Source organism: Phyllobates terribilis, unplaced genomic scaffold (genome assembly GCF_046119375.1).
Source record: "Phyllobates terribilis strain yellow unplaced genomic scaffold, ASM4611937v1 Scaffold_1__5_contigs__length_1240528914, whole genome shotgun sequence".
NCBI lineage: Eukaryota > Metazoa > Chordata > Amphibia > Anura > Dendrobatidae > Phyllobates > Phyllobates terribilis.
Window position 1 is genome coordinate 558,711,054 of NW_027362761.1, and position 18,389 is coordinate 558,729,442.

The following is an 18,389-nucleotide window of genomic DNA, read 5'->3' on the forward strand; positions in this document are numbered from 1 at the left end:
GGTGTGTGTCTCCCCCCCACTAATATAGGCTGGTTGTGAGGTCTGTGTGTCTCTCCAACTAATATAGGCTGGAAGGGAGGACTGTGTGTCTCTCACAGTAATATAGGCTGGATGTGATGTCTTTGTGTTTCTCACAGTAATATAGGCTGGATGGGAGGTCTGTGTGTCTCTCACAGTAATATACGTTGGATGGGAGGACTGTGTGTCTCTCACATTAATATAGGCTGGATGGTAGGGCTATGTGTCTCTCCCAGTAATATAGGCTGGATGGTAGGGCTATGTGTCTCTCACAGTAATATAGGCTGGATGTGAGGTCTGTGTGTCTCTCACAGTAATATAGGCTGGATGTGAGGTCTGTGTCTCTCTCACAGTAATATAGTCTGGAAGTGAGGTCTGTGTGTCTCCCACGGTAATATAGGCTTGATGGGAGGACTGTGTGTCTCTCACATTAATATAGGCTGGATGGGAGGACTGTGTGTCTATTCCAGCAATATAGGCTGGATGGTAGGGCTATGTGTCTGTCACAGTAATACAGTATACAAAAAACTACCACACTCCTCGAATAGGTTGGTGCACAAGTTGGATCTAAAGTCAATAATATATATTGAAAAACTTGGTACTCGGATGACTCAATAAATTCTTTTGCAACTTTTAATAAGGGGAAATGAAATACAAAAAACACAAACGTTTCAGTCACAGTTGACCTTCATCAGTGTACAGTAATATGTAACCAGTGAGCTTGTAATGGACAGATGTCCATTACAAGGTCACTGGTGCCAAAAGGAACAAACGGTGGATAACGTGTTCCCACAACCAGAACTTCCTCCTCTAAATCTATTTACACCAGAGCTGCCGCACCTTCTGGACTTCTGTCCATTACAAGCTCACTGGTTGCATACTACTGTACACTGATGAAGGTCAACTGTGACCGAAACGTTTGTGTTTTTTGTACTTCATTTCCCCTTATTAGAATTTGCAAAAGAATTTATTGAGTCATACGAGTGCCAAGACTCACAGTAATATAGGCTGAATGGGAGGACTGTGTGTCTCTCCCAGTAATATAAGCTGGATGGGAGGACTGTATGTCTCTCCCAGTAATATAGACTGGATGAGAGGACTGTGTATCTCACAGTAATAAAGGCTGGATGGGAGGACTGTGTGTCTCTCACAGTAATATAAGCTGGATGGGAGGACTGTATGTGTCTCCCAGTAATATAGGCTGTATGAGAGGACTGTGTATCTTACAGTAATATAGGCTGGATGGGAGGACTGTGTGTCTCTCAGAGTAATATAGGCTAAATGTGAGGTATGTCTGAATGCAGGATGCTGGTGTCTTGACTTGCTTTCATGTATCAGAACATCTCCAGTGCTATACTAATTTCTGCACCATGTGCTCTTCTCCTTTCCTCAACCTGTTTTCTCTGCTCTCCCTGAAACTCCAGATACTTTCCCCTCTGTCCATGCTGTGGAGATTTGTGTCCAGCCGCATCCCTCTCCCTGGTATATCTAACACTGAGAGAAAGGAGGATGGGAACAGTGAGAGTTTCAGGACCAGGAGTGGGAGTTCTAATGGATTTGTAACATTTTTGCAACAGAAATTAGCTACATAAAGGAAATTATTTTTTCATGTTAGTGGTTACCTTTACTTTACTAAAATTCTACTTCAGTCTGCAATCTTCATTCTTTCATTCATTTTCAGGACCTTCTATACCATTTGCATGTGCAGATTTTTCTTTTGTTGGAGTGTCTCTCCCAGTAATATTGGCTGGATTTGAGATCTTAGTGTATCCACGGTGGTACTGTCATCACTTGCTTATTATTGTTAGTTGTGTTAGAACAACCCCAATGCTGTAATTATTTCCTCTTCTTGTGCTTTACTCCATGTCTACAGCCTGTTTTCTCTGCCCTCCCTGAGACAGCAAATACTTTCTCCCCTGTCCATGCTTTGGAGATTTGTGTCCAATCCCCTTCTTATTCCTGCTGCTATGTCTAACACTAATAGTAGAAGAGAGGGTGAGTTCTAACCTTTTTGCACAAGCACTCAGCTACATAAAGACTTACAGAAACTCTACAGTGGCAAAATGGTAGAACATTGTTAATGAAGACTATTGAGAAAGTTACTTAACTTTGAATTTAGGAAATAAAAAAAAAATTGTATGCGAAGGAGTATATTCCAATTTTGTGACTGCACAACTCCTGTATCCAGTGGCTAATAGATGTAACAACAGACTCCCAGGACATGCTGGAAGTAGTAGTTGTAACAGCTGGAGAGCCACATTTTGCCGACCAGTGACAGCAACTGTCACATAAAACCAATTCCTCTCCAAACCCCCACACTGCTGAGATCATGGAGGGCAGATTTAATTATCTGGCGGCATTTCACTTTACAGATTTGGAAGTTAAGTCAGTGTAAGAGTCATTGTCATTTATGCCTGCCACAGCCACGCTCACTCATTCTGCCTGTTATTACTGTAACATACACATTTCTCGTTCAGCTGTGTTTCCTCCTCCTGTAAATATTTGACTCAGTACAGTGGGAAAATTTTGACCCCATGTGAAGACTTTCAGGAATTCTAATTCCTGAAATTCCAGTATCAATGAAGCTATCCACCATGCTTCACTTTCCCACATCCCTGACTACTAAAGTCCATGTGCCCTACGTTCAGCTGGTGACCTAGCCTTCCTATGATAACTTATCACTTCTAACTTTTCCCGTGCTGCACCTATTCTCTAGATCTGGAATGCGCTGCCTTCGGCCACCAAACTCCTTCAGATAATTCTCCTAACACCATTTGCTGTGGTTAAACGTTGGATGAGTTTCTCAAGGCTTTCAAAACATAATTAATAATTAAAAGACTATAATTAATCAATAATTAATTAGTAATTGATTAATAATTAAGACTGTTATCTCTTTAACCATAGATAAAGAGGTTATTTTATTACAACCCCTTCTCTAATTGCATCCACGCTGAGAGCAGAAAGGATCATGTGCGGGCCAAAGGAATGAACTGACCGTGCAAGACGTAGACAAGCAGGATTCAGACTTAAAGGGGGTTTACCCATTTTGCACACTCAAGACATATCCACAGGATAGGGTAGTTTTGCAAATTGCAAAGCAACCATTGTTTTCAATTTTTGGAACTCCCATATTTCCCAGAGGAGTATTGCAAGGCCTAAAAGTCTCCTCACTTTGGCATGTCAGGCTTGACATGTCACTGTCCGCAAGGAGAAACATTACCCCTTGGATCCCGGTCAAACGCCTCTCACCCAGCCAAACCAGATATCATACTTTGCACTGATGATGGGCAGTACTTCAAAGCACAGTGTCTGCAAATTGAGATTTTGGTTTTTGCTTTTATCCTAAGTCATATAACAAGGTTTGTTAGAGGGTTGATATTGACTTTTAGGATTGCTACTTCCAATAGGTGGCACTACAGTTTTGTCCTCTTCCTCTCTTAAGAGACAATTTGCATATTTCCTAGAGGAGCATTGCAAAGCTTAAAAGTCTCCTCACCTTGGCATGTCAGGCTTGACATGTCGCTCTCCGCAAGGAGAAATATTACCCCTGGTCAGACACCTCTCACCCAGCCAAACCAGATCTCACACTTTGCATTGACGAGGGGTAGTACCCTGAAACACAGTGTCTAAAAATTGAGATTTTGGTTTTGGCTTTTATCCTAAGTTATGTGGCAACGGTAGAGAAAGCTTCGGTGCTCAGTGGTAGAGTAAATTAAATGAGATGCAAATGCCATGGCACAAACGCATTCCAAATAGTAAAGTATTTAGTAGTGCAGCAAAAAAAATCTGTACAAGGATCAGGCCAATGTTTCGGCATACCGACCTCAATCATGGCCAAAATGAGTAAACTGACGTACATGCGCTGCAGTGTAAAGTTTGTAGGGAAGGAATGGAGCCGCTTGTCTCTGAATAGACAGTAGGTGGATTTCCTACTGTCTAATAAGCAATGGCCAGGGCCATATTCATGGTCCAAGTTCAACTGACTGGTCGTGGATCTTGACTTGAATTCAGCAGCCTCGTACAGTTGGGCTCAGATGTTACGATACTGGCGTAGTACTGCTGGAAACTAGTGGCCGAAGGATCACAAGCAGGAACAGCAAGCGGTAGTAGAAGTTCTTGTAGTTAGCAAAAGGAGATGTAGGAAACAATCCATAGATAGGTGAGAACAATCTAGGTAAGAATGTTCAGGAGCTTGGAGACTGGAAACAAGGCTAACAGCTTGACACAATATTCAAGCAATGAGTGAGAGATCCATGCGGCTTTAAGTAGACCTAAACAGGAAACAAGATGGATCCCACAGGTTCAGAATCTGCCACCTTAGTAAACGGCAATTGCAGAACACAACAGCAGCCTACAGTGGTAAGGAGTGGGATTGCAGCATAATTATTAAGGTGAACAATAGCAGCCACTATTGGTCAAACTCTAGAAGGACAACTGGAATCCTGACATCAGGTGACTGACGGGCAGGTCGGACTTTGTGGTCTGTACTTGGACTGTGAATGTTGGACTTGTAAATCCGGCCACTGATCATCACCTACATGGTTAAACAACAAGTGGAAAGAATATTAGGTAATTTTTAGGCAGTGAACAATCAGTTCTTGACGTTGATGTGTTGGAATCAGGATAAAATGAGCATACGTGGGGATCGGAGCCACTTTAACAGGGGCCACAGATTCGCAGCGCGATTTACGCTGACCCATTATCTTCGGCCTGACATCTTGGTGCTTATTAGGTCCCACAAAGTCATAAGGTCCTGATACTGTGCACAAGTTATTACATGAGGCCTAGTAAACAGTCAGATGCCAGGCCAAAGATGCTGGATGCTGAGGCGAGGACCGGCTGCCACGGAGGACCGGACTGGATGCCGGACAAGGGCAGCATGAACTAAATTTCTCATCTCTACAATATTGCGATGGCTAAATGACCGATTCAGAGCATTTCCAAAACAGCAGGTCTGGTGGGATGTTCTTGGTATGAAGTAATGGTGCAAGTAAGGACAACCGTGAAACTGCTGCAGCATCATGGGCACTCATTATTGCGCATGGGAGCGGCTGATAGCTCTCCTGAAGCACAAATTGTTGGAACAGTTACTGCTGTCTATGATAAAGGTTTCAGCACATCACAGCTTGCTCACAGTTTTTTGTATCTTCTATATCGGCAGAGCTGTATTTGTCATTTTCCTATTTCGTGAGATCTGTAAACTTCCCACTGATCCATGTAACATATCGTGACTTTTTCTTAATGACAAGCTCAGCCCCGCTCCACGTGTTTGCATCCCAAGCTTACACATGCTCCATTACCAGGAGTAAGCTCACAGTCGGAGGATCAGCGCAGAAAGCTTCTTGTACCCGCTGCCTTGTCACAGTCTGTCGGACAGCCGGCATCGTGGTGATAATAGGCTGCCTGCTGAATTATTCAGCGCTCGCTGACAGTCACTGTCGGAGAAGATCGTGCCTGGAAAGTTTAATATGCCTTTACACGTTGCATCGCTGACACCTTCCCCTTGATTTTGTTCGATTGATGTCCTTAAATCAACTTCCACTTGACCCACATACTAAGCAACTTCTGGCTCGCTGACTCCTGCTCTCTTCCCTCCCCGCAGCTCGAGGACATCGGTGATGTGATTGAGAAGATCCGTATTGGGCACAATAGCACGGGCATCAATGCCGGATGGCACTTGGACAGAGTGGAGATCCGGAGACTTTTACCAAATGGAAAGGTGGGCTTTGAAACCATTAGGACAATATTATATTTTTTATTATAGACATTTATTTTGTGCAATTTTTGTTTTATTTTATATCCTCTTTTATACATTTTCCTGTGCTCTCACCACGCGGCATAGACAAATCCGATCGGCACTTTGGTCATTTGCTCTCTGGGATATGATTTTTTTGACGTCATGGTCTTTATGACAGATCCTAGCAGATGCTCGTCCTCATCATTTTTGAAGCAGAAAACACTTCAGGAAACCTCCGGCGGTGTTTTCCTGAAAAGTCTTTTGCGTCGTTTTTGTGGTGATTAAGTGTGACTTTCAGGGAGGGGTCCAGGCAAAATCTGCCTGAAAAAGAAGTCATGTGCACACGTACATTAGCAGCAATCAGAGCTAGCACCAAACAATTCTGTTTAACCTACCTAAATGCTGCGGTACTTAGGTGGTGCAACAATTCTGGCACTCATTGCTTCTTCTACCCCTGCAACACAATCGCAGGGTACAGCAGTATATAGTATTATGGCAGCCATTGCAGGTTCAAGTTCCTTGGGGAGACTAAAAAAAAAAGTAAAAAGTATATTAAAAAGTTTTATAAAAAATGTAAAAAAATCAGAAAGTTTGCATCTCCCCCTCCCCCATTCTTTCATTCTTTTCCCAATGGAATTTTAAAGAAATAAAAAATTTACGTATTTGGCTATAAAAGTCTAATATAATATATAAAATTATTTACCTCATATAATAAACGCTGTGAAGCAAAAAAAAAAAAAGAAGAAAAAAAATGGGAGGAAAAGCCAATTTGCCTGTGAAGGGAGGGGTGAAACATTCCTGGAATAAAACATGTATGTCCTAATATGAAGGAAATATTATGAAGGCAGGATAGATGGACCATGGGGGCTATTTTTTCCGTCAGTTTTCTATCCTTTTCTATTTTTCATGATTTTTTGCGGGACATGTAATTTTTACCACTAGGTGGCTCACTCTCCCATGATGCACAGCACAGTGAAAGCGTTTACAGATATGAACTCTGTGGTAACTTGTACCCAGGTTTTGCATACATTATTCAAATCTGTAAGCTATCAAAGGATTATTCTTATTTTCATAGCTATATATGGCTCTTGTAAAAACAAGTCCTTTTGCAATTTTCTGCTTATTAAAATTTGCAGCCGTTCTTGAGATATTAACCTTTTAATGTATTTTTTTTTATTTCATTTGGCCCAGGGCTCACAAACCGTCACCTTCCCCTGTGATCGATGGTTGGCAAAGTCTGAAGATGACGGAGAAACTATCCGGGAGCTCGTCCCATCAGACATCTTTACCGAAAAGCTCACCAAGGATGGGACTCTGAAGCAGATCGAAATGGAGGTTGAAGACCCCCTGGAGAGTAAGATTATGCAATCAACACAGAGACAACCCCTTCTGAATCCCTATGTTTGTCCCCAGAAAAATAATAACAATTATACACCCCCTCCGGTGCTGGTGCCATTTCAGCGGTGTAAGCACTGGTTCTCCAAGGGGGTGACGTGATATTATCAGCGCCGGCTTCTCAGCCCCTGTAAATGACAGCTGGAGGAAGTGAGAACTTCGACTGCTCTCTCACTTCCACCAGATGTCTTGATTTGCCTGAAGGAGAGTGAAGCCAGCGCTGATTGGCCGCAGTGATCGCCAGTGCTGATACCACAGTTGAGTACAGTATAAGTGATATCATTCACTGGGGGGAGACATAGGGATTCAGAAGGGGTTCTCTGAGCAGTGGACAACTCCTTTAACCCCTTAAAAGCCCAAGGCATACTAATACGTACCTGCTCCCTGGGACTTAAGAGCCAGGTATGTATTAGTACGCCCTGTTGATTTCACCCGCACACAGGCTGTGCGGGCGCGATGGCCGCCGGGTGTCAGCTGATTGTCACAGCTGACACCCGGTGCTATGTGCTGGGAGTGGTCTCGCACCGTTCCCGGCACATTAACCCCCGCAATTCTGCGATCGAAGTCGATTGCAGCATTGCGGTGGCAAGGGGAGGTGATCGCGATACTCACCTCTCCTGCCGGCTTCCAACGCTGTCTGTCGCGGCTTCCCGGATGTTGCCATGACGACCCGATGTCGTCATGACAACCCGATGTCGTCATGACAACATCCGGGTCACCAGACCGCAGGAAGATACTTTGGTCATGCGCAGTGCATGACCAAACTATCTTCTGCCTGTGCAGCGCTGACAGCCTATATAGCACAGCCGAAAAATAAAAAGTTATAGCTCCCAGAATAAAGTGATGCAAAAAAATATTTTTTTCTCTAAAATAGGTTTTATTGTGTAAAAGCGCCAAAACATAGAAAAATTATATAATGTGGTACCGCTGTAAACGTACTGACCCGAAGAATAAAGTTATCTTATTAATTTTACCACACGGGGAACAGCATAAAAAAATGTAAAAAAAAAAAAAAATTCCTGAATTGTTGTTTTTTGTTTATTCTGCCTCCCAAAAATCGGAATAGAAAGCGATCAAAAAATGTCACGTACCTGAAAATGGCATCAATAAAAATGTAAACTCATCCCGCAAAAAACAAGCCGTCACATGATTCTGTCGGCCAAAATATGGAAAAATTATAGCTCTCAAAATATGGCGATGCAAAAACTAGATTTTACAAAAAAATGCGTCTTTTACTGTGGGGCAGCTGTCAATCATAAAAACCCGATATGAATCTGGTATCGCTGTAGTCTCACCGACCCGAAGAATAAAGTCGTCTAATCACTTATACCGCACAAGAAACGGCGTAAAAAAATAAACTCTACGGTTAGGGTTGTGCTGGGGTTAGGGTTGGGCTAGGGTTAGGGTTGGGCTAGGGTTAGGGTTGGGTTAGGGTTGGGTTAGGGTTGGGGTTAGGGTTGGGCTAGGGTTAGGGTTGGGCTAGGGTTAGGGTTGGGGTTAGGGTTGGGCTAGGGTTAGGGTTGGGGTTAGGGTTGGGCTAGGGTTAGGGTTGGGGTGCGGGACTCAAGCATGTCACTCGAGCACGCGCCATAAATGGTGCATACCTGAGTACCCGATGCAAACTCAAGTAGCGAGCACTTGCGCTCAAGACTAATGACAACTTATTCAATATAATGACCTAATGTTATCAAATTCTGTGTCGTACCTCTGGGTTCAAAATGTTCACTATACCCCTTGATAAAATCCTTGAGGGGTGTAGTTTCCAAAATGAGGTCACTTGTGGAGGGTTTCCATTATTTAGGCACATCAGGGGCTCTCCAAACGTGACATGGCGTTCGCTCTCAATTCCAGTCAATTTTGCGGTCAAAAAGTCACACAGTGCTCCTTCCCTTCTGAACTCTGCAGTGCGCCCAAACACTGTATTTTCCCCACATATGGAGTATTGGCGTACTCAGGAGAAGTTGCACAAAAGTTTTTGGGGTCCATTTTCTCCTCTTACCCGTGTGAAAATAAAAAAATTGGGACATTTTTGTGGAAAAAGTTAGAATTCTTTATTTTCACGGCTCCATGTTATAAAATTCTGTAAAGCACTTGGGGGTTCAGGTTGCTCACCACACATCTAGATAAGTTCCCTGAGGGGTCTAGTTTCCAAAATGGTGTCACTTGTGGGGGGTTTCCACTGTTTAGGCACATCAGGGGCACATCCGCTAATTATTCAAGCAAATTTTACATTCAAAAAGTCAAATGGTGCTCCTTCTCTTCCGAACCCTGCTGTGCGCCCAAACACTGTATTTTCCCCACATATGGAGTATTCGCGTACTCAGGAGAAATTGCACAAAAGGTTTTGGGGTCCATTTTCTCCTCTTACCCGTGTGAAAATAAAAAAATTGGAAAATTTTTGTGGAAAAAGTTAGAATTCTTTATTTTCACGGCTCCATGTTATAAAATTCTGTAAAGCACTTGGGGGTTCAGGTTGCTCACCACACATCTAGATAAGTTCCCTGAGGGGTCTAGTTTCCAAAATGGTGTCACTTGTGGGGGGTTTCCACTGTTTAGGCACATCAGGGGCACATCCGCTAATTATTCAAGCAAATTTTACATTCAAAAAGTCAAATGGTGCTCCTTATCTTCCGAACCCTGCCGTGCGCCCAAACAGTGGTTTTCCCCCATATATGGGGTATCTGCTTACTCAGGAGAAATTGCACAACAAACTGCATGGTGTAATTTCTCCTGTTACCCTTATAAAAATGCAAAATTGGGGGCTGAAAAACATTTTTGTGGGAAAAATGTGAAAATTTTATTTTTACGGCTCAATGTTATAAACTTCTGTGAATCACCTGGGGGTTCAAGGTGCTCACCACACATCTTTATAAGTTCCCTGAGGGGTCTAGTTTCCAAAATGGTGTCACTTTTTGGGGGTTTCCACTGTTTAGGCACATCAGGGGCTCCCCAAACGCAACATGGCGTCCGCTAATTATTCAAGCAAATTTTACATTCAAAAAGTCAAATGGCGCTCCTTCCCTTTTGAACCCTGTCGTGCGCCCAAACAGTGTTTTTTCCCCACATATGGGGTATCTGTGTGCTCAGGGGAAATTGTACAACAAATTTGGGGTCCATTTTTTCCTGTTACCCCTGCAAAAATAAAAAAAATTGGGTCTAAAGTAACATTTTTGTGAAAAAAGTTAAATGTTCATTTTTTTCTTCCACATTCCAAAAATTCTTGTGAAGCACCTGAAGCGTTAATAAAGTTCTTGAATGAGGTTTTGAGCACCTTGAGGGGTGCAGTTTTTAGAATGGTGTCACTTTTGGGTATTTTCTGTCACAAAGACCCTTCAAAGTGACTTTAAATGTGATGTGCTCCCTAAAAAAATGGTTTTGTAAATTTTGTTGGAAAAATGAGAAATCGCTGGTCAACTTTTAACCCTTATAGCTCCCTAATAAAAAAAAATTGTGCTGATGTAAAGTAGACATGTGGGAAATGTTGTTTATTAACTATTTTGTGTGACATACAGTACAGACCAAAAGTTTGGACACACCTTCTCATTTAAAGATTTTTCTGTATTTTCTTGACTATGAAAATTGTACATTCACACTGAAGGCATCAAAACCAATAATTAACACATGTGGAATTATATACTTAACAAAAAAGTGTGAAACAACTGAAAATATGTCTTATATTCTAGGTTCTTCAAAGTAGCCACCTTTTGCTTTGATGACTGCTTTGCACACTGTTGGCATTCTCTTGATGAGCTTCAATAGATGGTCACCGGAAATGGTCTTCCAACAATCTTGAAGGAGTTCCCAGAGATGCTTAGCACTTGTTGACCCTTTTGCCTTCACTCTGTGGTCCAGCTCACCCCAACCATCTCGATTGGGTTCAGGTCTGGTGACTGTGGAGGCCAGGTCATCTGGCGTAGCACCCCATCACTCTCCTTCTTGGTCAGATAGCCCTTACACAGCCTGGAGGTGTGTTTGGGGTCATTGTCCTGTTGAAAAATAAATGATGGTCCAACTAAACGCAAACCGGATGGAATAGCATGCCGCTGCAAGATGCTGTGGTAGCCATGCTGGTTCAGTATGCCTTCAATTTTGAATAAATCCCCAACAGTGTCACCAGCAAAGCACCCCCACACCATCACACCTCCTCCTCTATGCTTCACGTTGGGAACCAGGCATGTAGAGTCCCTTCGTTCACCTTTCCTGCGTCGCACAAAGACACGGTGGTTGGAACCAAAGATCTCAAATTTGGACTCATCAGACCAAAGCACAGATTTCCACTGGTCTAATGTCCATTCCTTGTGTTCTTTAGCCCAAACAAGTCTCTTCTGCTTGTTGCCTGTCCTTAGCAGTGGTCTCCTAGCAACTATTTTACCATGAAGGCCTGCTGCACAAAGTCTCCTCTTAACAGTTGTTGTAGAGATGTGTCTGCTGCTAGAACTCTGGTCTCTAAACTGAGCTGCTGTTAACCTGCGATTTCTGAGGCTGGTGACTCGGATAAACTTATCCTCAGAAGCAGAGGTGACTCTTGGTCTTCCTTTCCTGGGGCGGTCCTTACTTGAGCCAGTTTCTTTGTAGCACTTGATGGTTTTTGCAATTGCACTTGTGGACACTTTCAAAGTTTTCCCAATTTTTCGGACTGACTGACCTTCATTTCTTAAAGTAATGATGGCCACTCGTTTTTCTTTACTTAGCTGCTTTTTTCTTGCCATAATACAAATTTTAACAGTCTATTCAGTAGGACTATCAGCTGTGTATCCACCAAACCTATGCACAACACAACTGATGGTCCCAACCCCATTTATAAGGCAAGAAATCCCACTTATTAAACCTGACAGGGCACACCTGTGAAGTGGAAACCATTTCCGGTGACTACCTCTTGAAGCTCATCAAGAGAATGCCAAGAGTGTGCAAAGCAATCATCAAAGCAAAAGGTGGCTACTTTGAAGAACCTAGAATATAAGACATATTTTCAGTTGTTTCACACTTTTTTGCTAAGTATATAATTCCACATGTGTTAATTCATAGTTTTGATGCCTTCAGTGTGAATGTACAATTTTCATAGTCATGAAAATACAGAAAAATCTTTCAATGAGAAGGTGTGTCCAAACTTTTGGTCTGTACTGTATTTCTCTGATTTAAGGTCATAAAAATTCAAATTTTGAAAATTGCAAAAATTTCAAAATTTTTGCCAAATTTCCATTTTTTTCACAAATAAATGCAAGTGATACCGAAGAAATTTTACCACAATAAAGAAGTACAATATGTCACGAAAAAACAGTCTCAAATTCAGGGGTATGCACTGAAGCATTCCAGAATAATTACCTCATAAAGTGACAGTGGTCAGAATTGTAAAAATTGGCCCTGTCATTAACGTGCAAACCACCTTGGGGGGTAAAGGGGTTAAGGTTAATAGGATATGCAGAAGATAGCATAGGTACATTGACACAGAAATACGGAATAAAAATAGAGCAATGTACAAGAATCCTAAATGAGCACCAATATATATTAATAGCCGATTAGATGCAAACTCACCTTTAGGACTGTGAAAAAAGGTTTTTCAATCCAGCAAAGCTAATTAAAAGCAAAAATACTTTATTATGACTTCATCAAAATAGTAGCATGGGCATAAAAAATATACTGACACGTTTCGATTAAGAGTCAGCTGTACTCGAAACGTGTCAGTATATTTTTTATGGCCATGCTACTATTTTGATGAAGTCATAATAAAGTATTTTTGCTTTTAATTCGCTTTGCTGGAATGAAGAACCTTGTTTCACAACTTTGAACAAAGCTTCTAGATACCTCACAAGATTTATCCGTGCAGAGTAGAGTGGATTGCCCAGGAAACTAGGCTGAACAACATTTATATATTGGATGGAGTGAGCTGTATATACAATCTATCTTATATCACCTTTAGGGCTGTCTGGATAGAGGACCAAATTTATTAGAGGATTATAGGACCCCCAAGTATGATTTATGCAGGGTTACCCTCTGTATGCCTCTATAACTATGGTTAGGAATAGAGGGGATAAGAGACCCTAACAGTAACATAGTAACATAGTTTTTAAGGTTGAAGGAAGACTAAGTCCATCTAGTTCAACCCATAGCCTAACATGTTGATCCAGAGGAAGGCAAAAAAAAACATGTGGCAAACACTAAGCTCCACATTGGGGAAAAAAATCCTTCCCAACTCCATACGACAATCAGACTAGTTCCCTGGATCAACGCCCTATCAAGGAATCTAGTATATATAACCTATTATACTTTTCAAGAAAGTCATCCATGCCCTTCTTAAATTGTAGTAGTGAATCACTCATTACAACATAATGCGGCAGAGAGTTCCATAGTCTCACTGCTCTTACAGTAAAGAATCCGCGTCTGTGATTATGATTAAACCTTCTTTCCTCCAGACGTAGAAGATGCCCCCTTGTCCCCGTCTCAGGCCTCAGAGTAAAAAGATCAGTAGAAAGGTCTTTGTACTGTCCCCTCATATACTTGTACATAGTAATAAGATCACCCCTAAGCCTTTGTTTTTCCGCAGTAAATAACCCCAAGTGTAATAACCCGTCTTGGTATTGCAGACCCCCCAGTCCTCTAATAACCTTGGTCGCTCTTCTCTGCACTCGCTCTAGTTCAGCTATGTCTTTCTTATACACCGGAGACCAGAACTGTACACAGTATTCTAAGTGTGGTCGCACTATTGACTTGTATAGAGGTAAAATTATGTTTTCCTCATGAGCATCTATGCCTCTTTTAATGCATCCCATTATTTTATTTGCCTTTGCAGCAGCTGCCTGACACTGGCCACTGAACGTGAGCTTGTCGTCCACCAATACACCCAGGTCTTTTTCAGTGACAGTTTTGCCCAGTGTTTTACAATTAAGCATATAATTATACATTTTATTTCCTCTGCCCAAGTGCATTACCTTACATTTATTCCCATTAAAGCTCATTTGCCATTTATCAGCCCAAGCTTCTAGTTTACATAGATCCTCCTGTAATATAAAATTGTCCTCCTCTGTATTGATTACCCTGCAGAGTTTAGTGTCATCTGCAAATATTGAAATATTACTCTGTATGCCCCCTACAAGGTCATTAATAAATGTTAAAAAGAAGGGGGCCCAATACTGACCCCTGTGGTACCCCACTGTTAACTGAGACCCAGTCTGAGTGTTTTCCATTAATAACCACCCTTTGTTTCCTATCACTGAGCCAATTCTTAACCCACATGCATATATTTTACATTATCCCCATTGTTCTCCTTTTATGTATCAACCTTTTGTGTGGAACCGTATCAAAAGCTTTTGAAAAGTCCATATACACAACATCCACTGCATTTCCTTGGTCCAGTCCAGAACTTACCTCCTCATAAAAACTGATCAGATTAGTTTGACAGGAACGGTCCCTCGTAAACCCATGTTGATATTGGGTCATGAGGTTATTCTTCTTCAGATACTCTAGTATGGCATCTCTTAGGAAGCACTCCAGGATTTTTGATTCGGTTGACAGGGTAGGGGTACTCGGATACCGGGATGGATGGGCTACTTCGGTGGGGTTCATGGTTGGTCGGTTCCCAGTTCCGTGCCCTGGACCCTCAGTGAAGTGATGGGGGTTAGGATGATGGGAGTACTGTGTCGTGACACCTCCTGTGGTAACTGGTAAAATCGGTTACCAGCTCTGTGAATGGTCGCTGAGGTGATCGGCATACGGCTTGTCCGAACGCTATTGGCAATAATCACAAAGTAGGCACACACACACATTAAGTCTTTGTTTCAGTACCTTTTTTTTTACTGATGTCCAGTAACAGGTACAGTTCAGGAGGGTAACCAGGTTTTCGGTGCAGGTAGAGATATTCACCTTGGGGATTTGTGAGGCCTCCTCTAACACTGTGTGCGATGTTTGGGGTCAGTCCTGCCTTAAGCTGAACCTGCCACCTTGACTTTCTTTGGGGTTCTTCTCCACAACTGACAATGAGGACCTTTCCTTGGGACTACCAATTCTCTTTTTGAGCCTCTGGTCCTATACTTGGTCAAGTTTGGCAACTCTTTCCCCTTCTTCTTCAGGGGGAGTAGATCCTCCTGATCTGTCCGGGTTTTCTATGCTATTCCTAAATTAATAGCAATCTCGGACTCCGGTGTCCGGGTGAGCTAAAGGGATAATCGTTTTATCTCTTTCTTTCTCCTTCTAGCCTCCGTCCCTCTCTCTGGGGCGCTTTCACAACACAGACCTGTTTCCTAGTTCAGGGCTTAACTGGTCCTCAGCCAACAGCTCTCCTTTTTCATCCTTCCTTCACCCCCGTTTTCCAGACTAACTGCCGCTTTGCTGTCTCCCTGGAAACTGACTCCTCCCCTCAGACCTGGGGTGGAATGTGTTGTGTGTGCCCAAGTGTACATCTCTCCCTGCACCTATGGATCCTGTGGTAATGCCGCGCAGGGGTGCCACATTCCCCCCTAGTTAACTTCTGTCCTCCGGGACTGAAACATTTTTTTTTTTTAACAAAGATAACATAACATTAACATTTACATTTGTAATTTGAACAGAGTCCCAAAAATAAAATTTACAATAACCAAGGAAAATGGGAAAAACGGATAACCAGTCCATACAACACTAGTCGATCTGCTGCAGGCTGTTAAAGGGAAAGTGTTTTTGCCACCACCAGTCCTGTGGCTTTAGTCCATTCTTAAAAATTTGCAAAAAGTTTCAGACGTCCAAACAGGTAAAGTATCTGTAGGCTTAAAGATTCAAATAGACTTAATAATTCGCAATACTCAATAAAACATTTACTACGTGTGCCTTGGCGCAAGAGTCCTAGGTACTGCAGGGGCCTCTACCGGTCATAAGCACTGCAGGCCTTTTGGCCCTGGGGTCACCTATTGGCCAAGATTTTGCTCTCCCTAGACAGCTTCTTACACCCACTCTACTCACCCCTTTTTTATGTTGTGTACCTTGTGTAACCTGTTTTGGTCTATTCGTCACCCTTCTATATACTGACTTTAACCACATATTTACATTTTTGAACCTATTTACATTTCCCACTTGTTATGGTTTACTCCCTGTATCTGAGTGGTGGGTGTCCAAAATTAATACGTGATGACCTCCGTAAAACTGGTATCCCACTGGTGCGTAAGCCTGCTGTGGAGCAAACACTACTTACTGACTCATGTGTTGGTCTGCGTAGCACAGGTATGCCGGAGTGTCTTCCCACTCCCCTAGTGGGAATGGCAGGTACACCGATTGCAGGATTCCCTAGCTCGGCTGCAGCAGGTGGTTCTTCTGCTCTTGATCCTTCTACTGGTTGTGGGAATGTCAACATGGGAATTAAATATGCTCCTTCTATTTGGGGCCAATCTGCGGGTAACTCTCCTAAGATTGTCTTAATTGTCCTTGGCGTCTCTTCTTCTGGTATGGGACAAGGGATATATTCTTTTTGTTGTAAGGGTTGAGGACACTTCTTTAAGTGGTCTCGGGACACTGTTGCTGTTGTTTTTCCATTATCCTTGCTGATTAGACAGGTTTTCTGGTTGTCAAAATTGGATGGTAATACAGTGTATGGTTCTTCTTCCCATTTATTATCTAGCTTATGAAGTCTCTTTTTCCTTTTCAAAACCAATTCTCCGGGGGTTAACAGGATTCCTTGTGTGTTTTTATTGAAATTGGTTTCTTGTCTTTCTCTGGATTTTGCTAGACTTTTCTCAACACACTTCTGTATTTTCTTGTATTGTTCTGTTCTTCTAGTATCCCAATCTGCACTTGAGGGGTCTTCCTCAGGAACTACAATGCCCATTTCAAAGTCCACTGGCAATTTTCCTGGTCTCGCTCTCATCAAGTATGCCGGGGTACAATTAGTTGAGCTTACTGGGATGTTGTTATAGATGTCAATAAGATCTGGTAATTTCTCTGGCCATCTGTTTCTGTCTTCCAAGGGCAGAGTCTTCAGCAATTCTATTACCACGTGATTCATTTTTTCGCGCATTCCGTTAGTTTGGGGATGGTAAGGCTTGGTACGAATTTTCTTGCATCCATACAAGCTACAGAACTCTTGAAATATTTCCACTTCAAAGGCAGGACCCTGATCTGTCAATACCTGTTCTGGATATCCATGTGGCCTGCAGAAATAAGCTTGAAAGGTTCTTGCTGCTGTCTGAGCTGTCAAGTCCTTCACAGGAGCTACCACTAGGAATCTGGAATAGTGGTCCACCATGGTAAGAGCATAAGTATAGCCTGATCTACTGGGTGTGAGTTTGACATGATCCAAGGCTACTAGTTCCAAGGGCTGTTTGGTTATGATAGGCTGGAGTGGTGCTTTCTGGTTGTTACGATCTCCTCTTCTTAATGAGCATGGACCACAATTTTTACACCATTTTTCTATGGAAGACCTCATGCCAATCCAATAAAACCTCTCACGTAACAGTATTTCCAGTTTTCTCCATCCAAAGTGTCCTGCTCCATTATGGTATGCTTCCAATACCATTTGGACGTCTCTCTTTGGAACCACAACTTGCCATACCATTTCATGTGTCCTTGGATTGATATACCGTCTGCACAATTGGTTTTTATAGATAAATAACCTGCTTCTTTCTTTCCACAGCATTCTTCTCAAGTTTGGAATCCGGTTGGGTTACCAGCCTCTTCACTAGGCTCACTGCCGGATCACTATCTTGGGTCTCTTTCCATCCATAATGAGGCAGCGGGTTTAGTGCAACATCCTGACGGTTCTGGTAGATATGGGTTTCTGTCATTTTCCATTTTCTACTTTTATGGAAAGCTGGAAGTTCTATTTCCTCCAAGTCATCTGCTTCTTCTTCAAGCCCTTGCAAATGTACTTGAGGGTTTCTGGAGAGGGCATCAGCATTTGCATTTCCACGGCCTGCTCGGTACTTGATGGTAAAGTCGTAATTCGATAGCCGGGCCATCCAGCGCTGCTCCAATGCACCAAGTTTTGCAGTATCCAAGTGTGTTAGCGGATTGTTGTCCGTGAAGATGGTAAATTTTGAAGCTGCTAAGTAATGCTTGAACCTCTCCTTGACTGCCCAGTCCAAGGCCAGAAACTCCAACTTAAAAGAGCTGTAATTTTCCGGGTTCCTCTCCGTAGGTCGAAGTCTTCTACTGGCATAGGCAATTACTCTTTTCTTGCCTTCTTGTATTTGGGACAGTACTGCTCCCAGGCCTACATTACTTGCATCCGTGTAGAGGACAAATGGTAGGTTATAATCTGGGTACGCCAAGATTTCCTCACCGG

General features: G+C 42.6%; 1 protein-coding gene across 1 annotated transcript in view; it reads left to right on the forward strand.

Annotated features, from left to right (window-relative positions):
• Window positions 1-18,389, forward strand: part of LOXHD1 (lipoxygenase homology PLAT domains 1) — a 442,934-nt gene that overhangs the window by 334,780 nt on the left and 89,765 nt on the right. Inside the window, exons 33-34 of the mRNA XM_073680470.1 lie at window positions 5,621-5,737; window positions 6,947-7,109. Of these exons, the coding sequence (XP_073536571.1) occupies window positions 5,621-5,737; window positions 6,947-7,109 (280 nt within the window). The remainder of the gene's footprint in view (window positions 1-5,620; window positions 5,738-6,946; window positions 7,110-18,389) is intronic.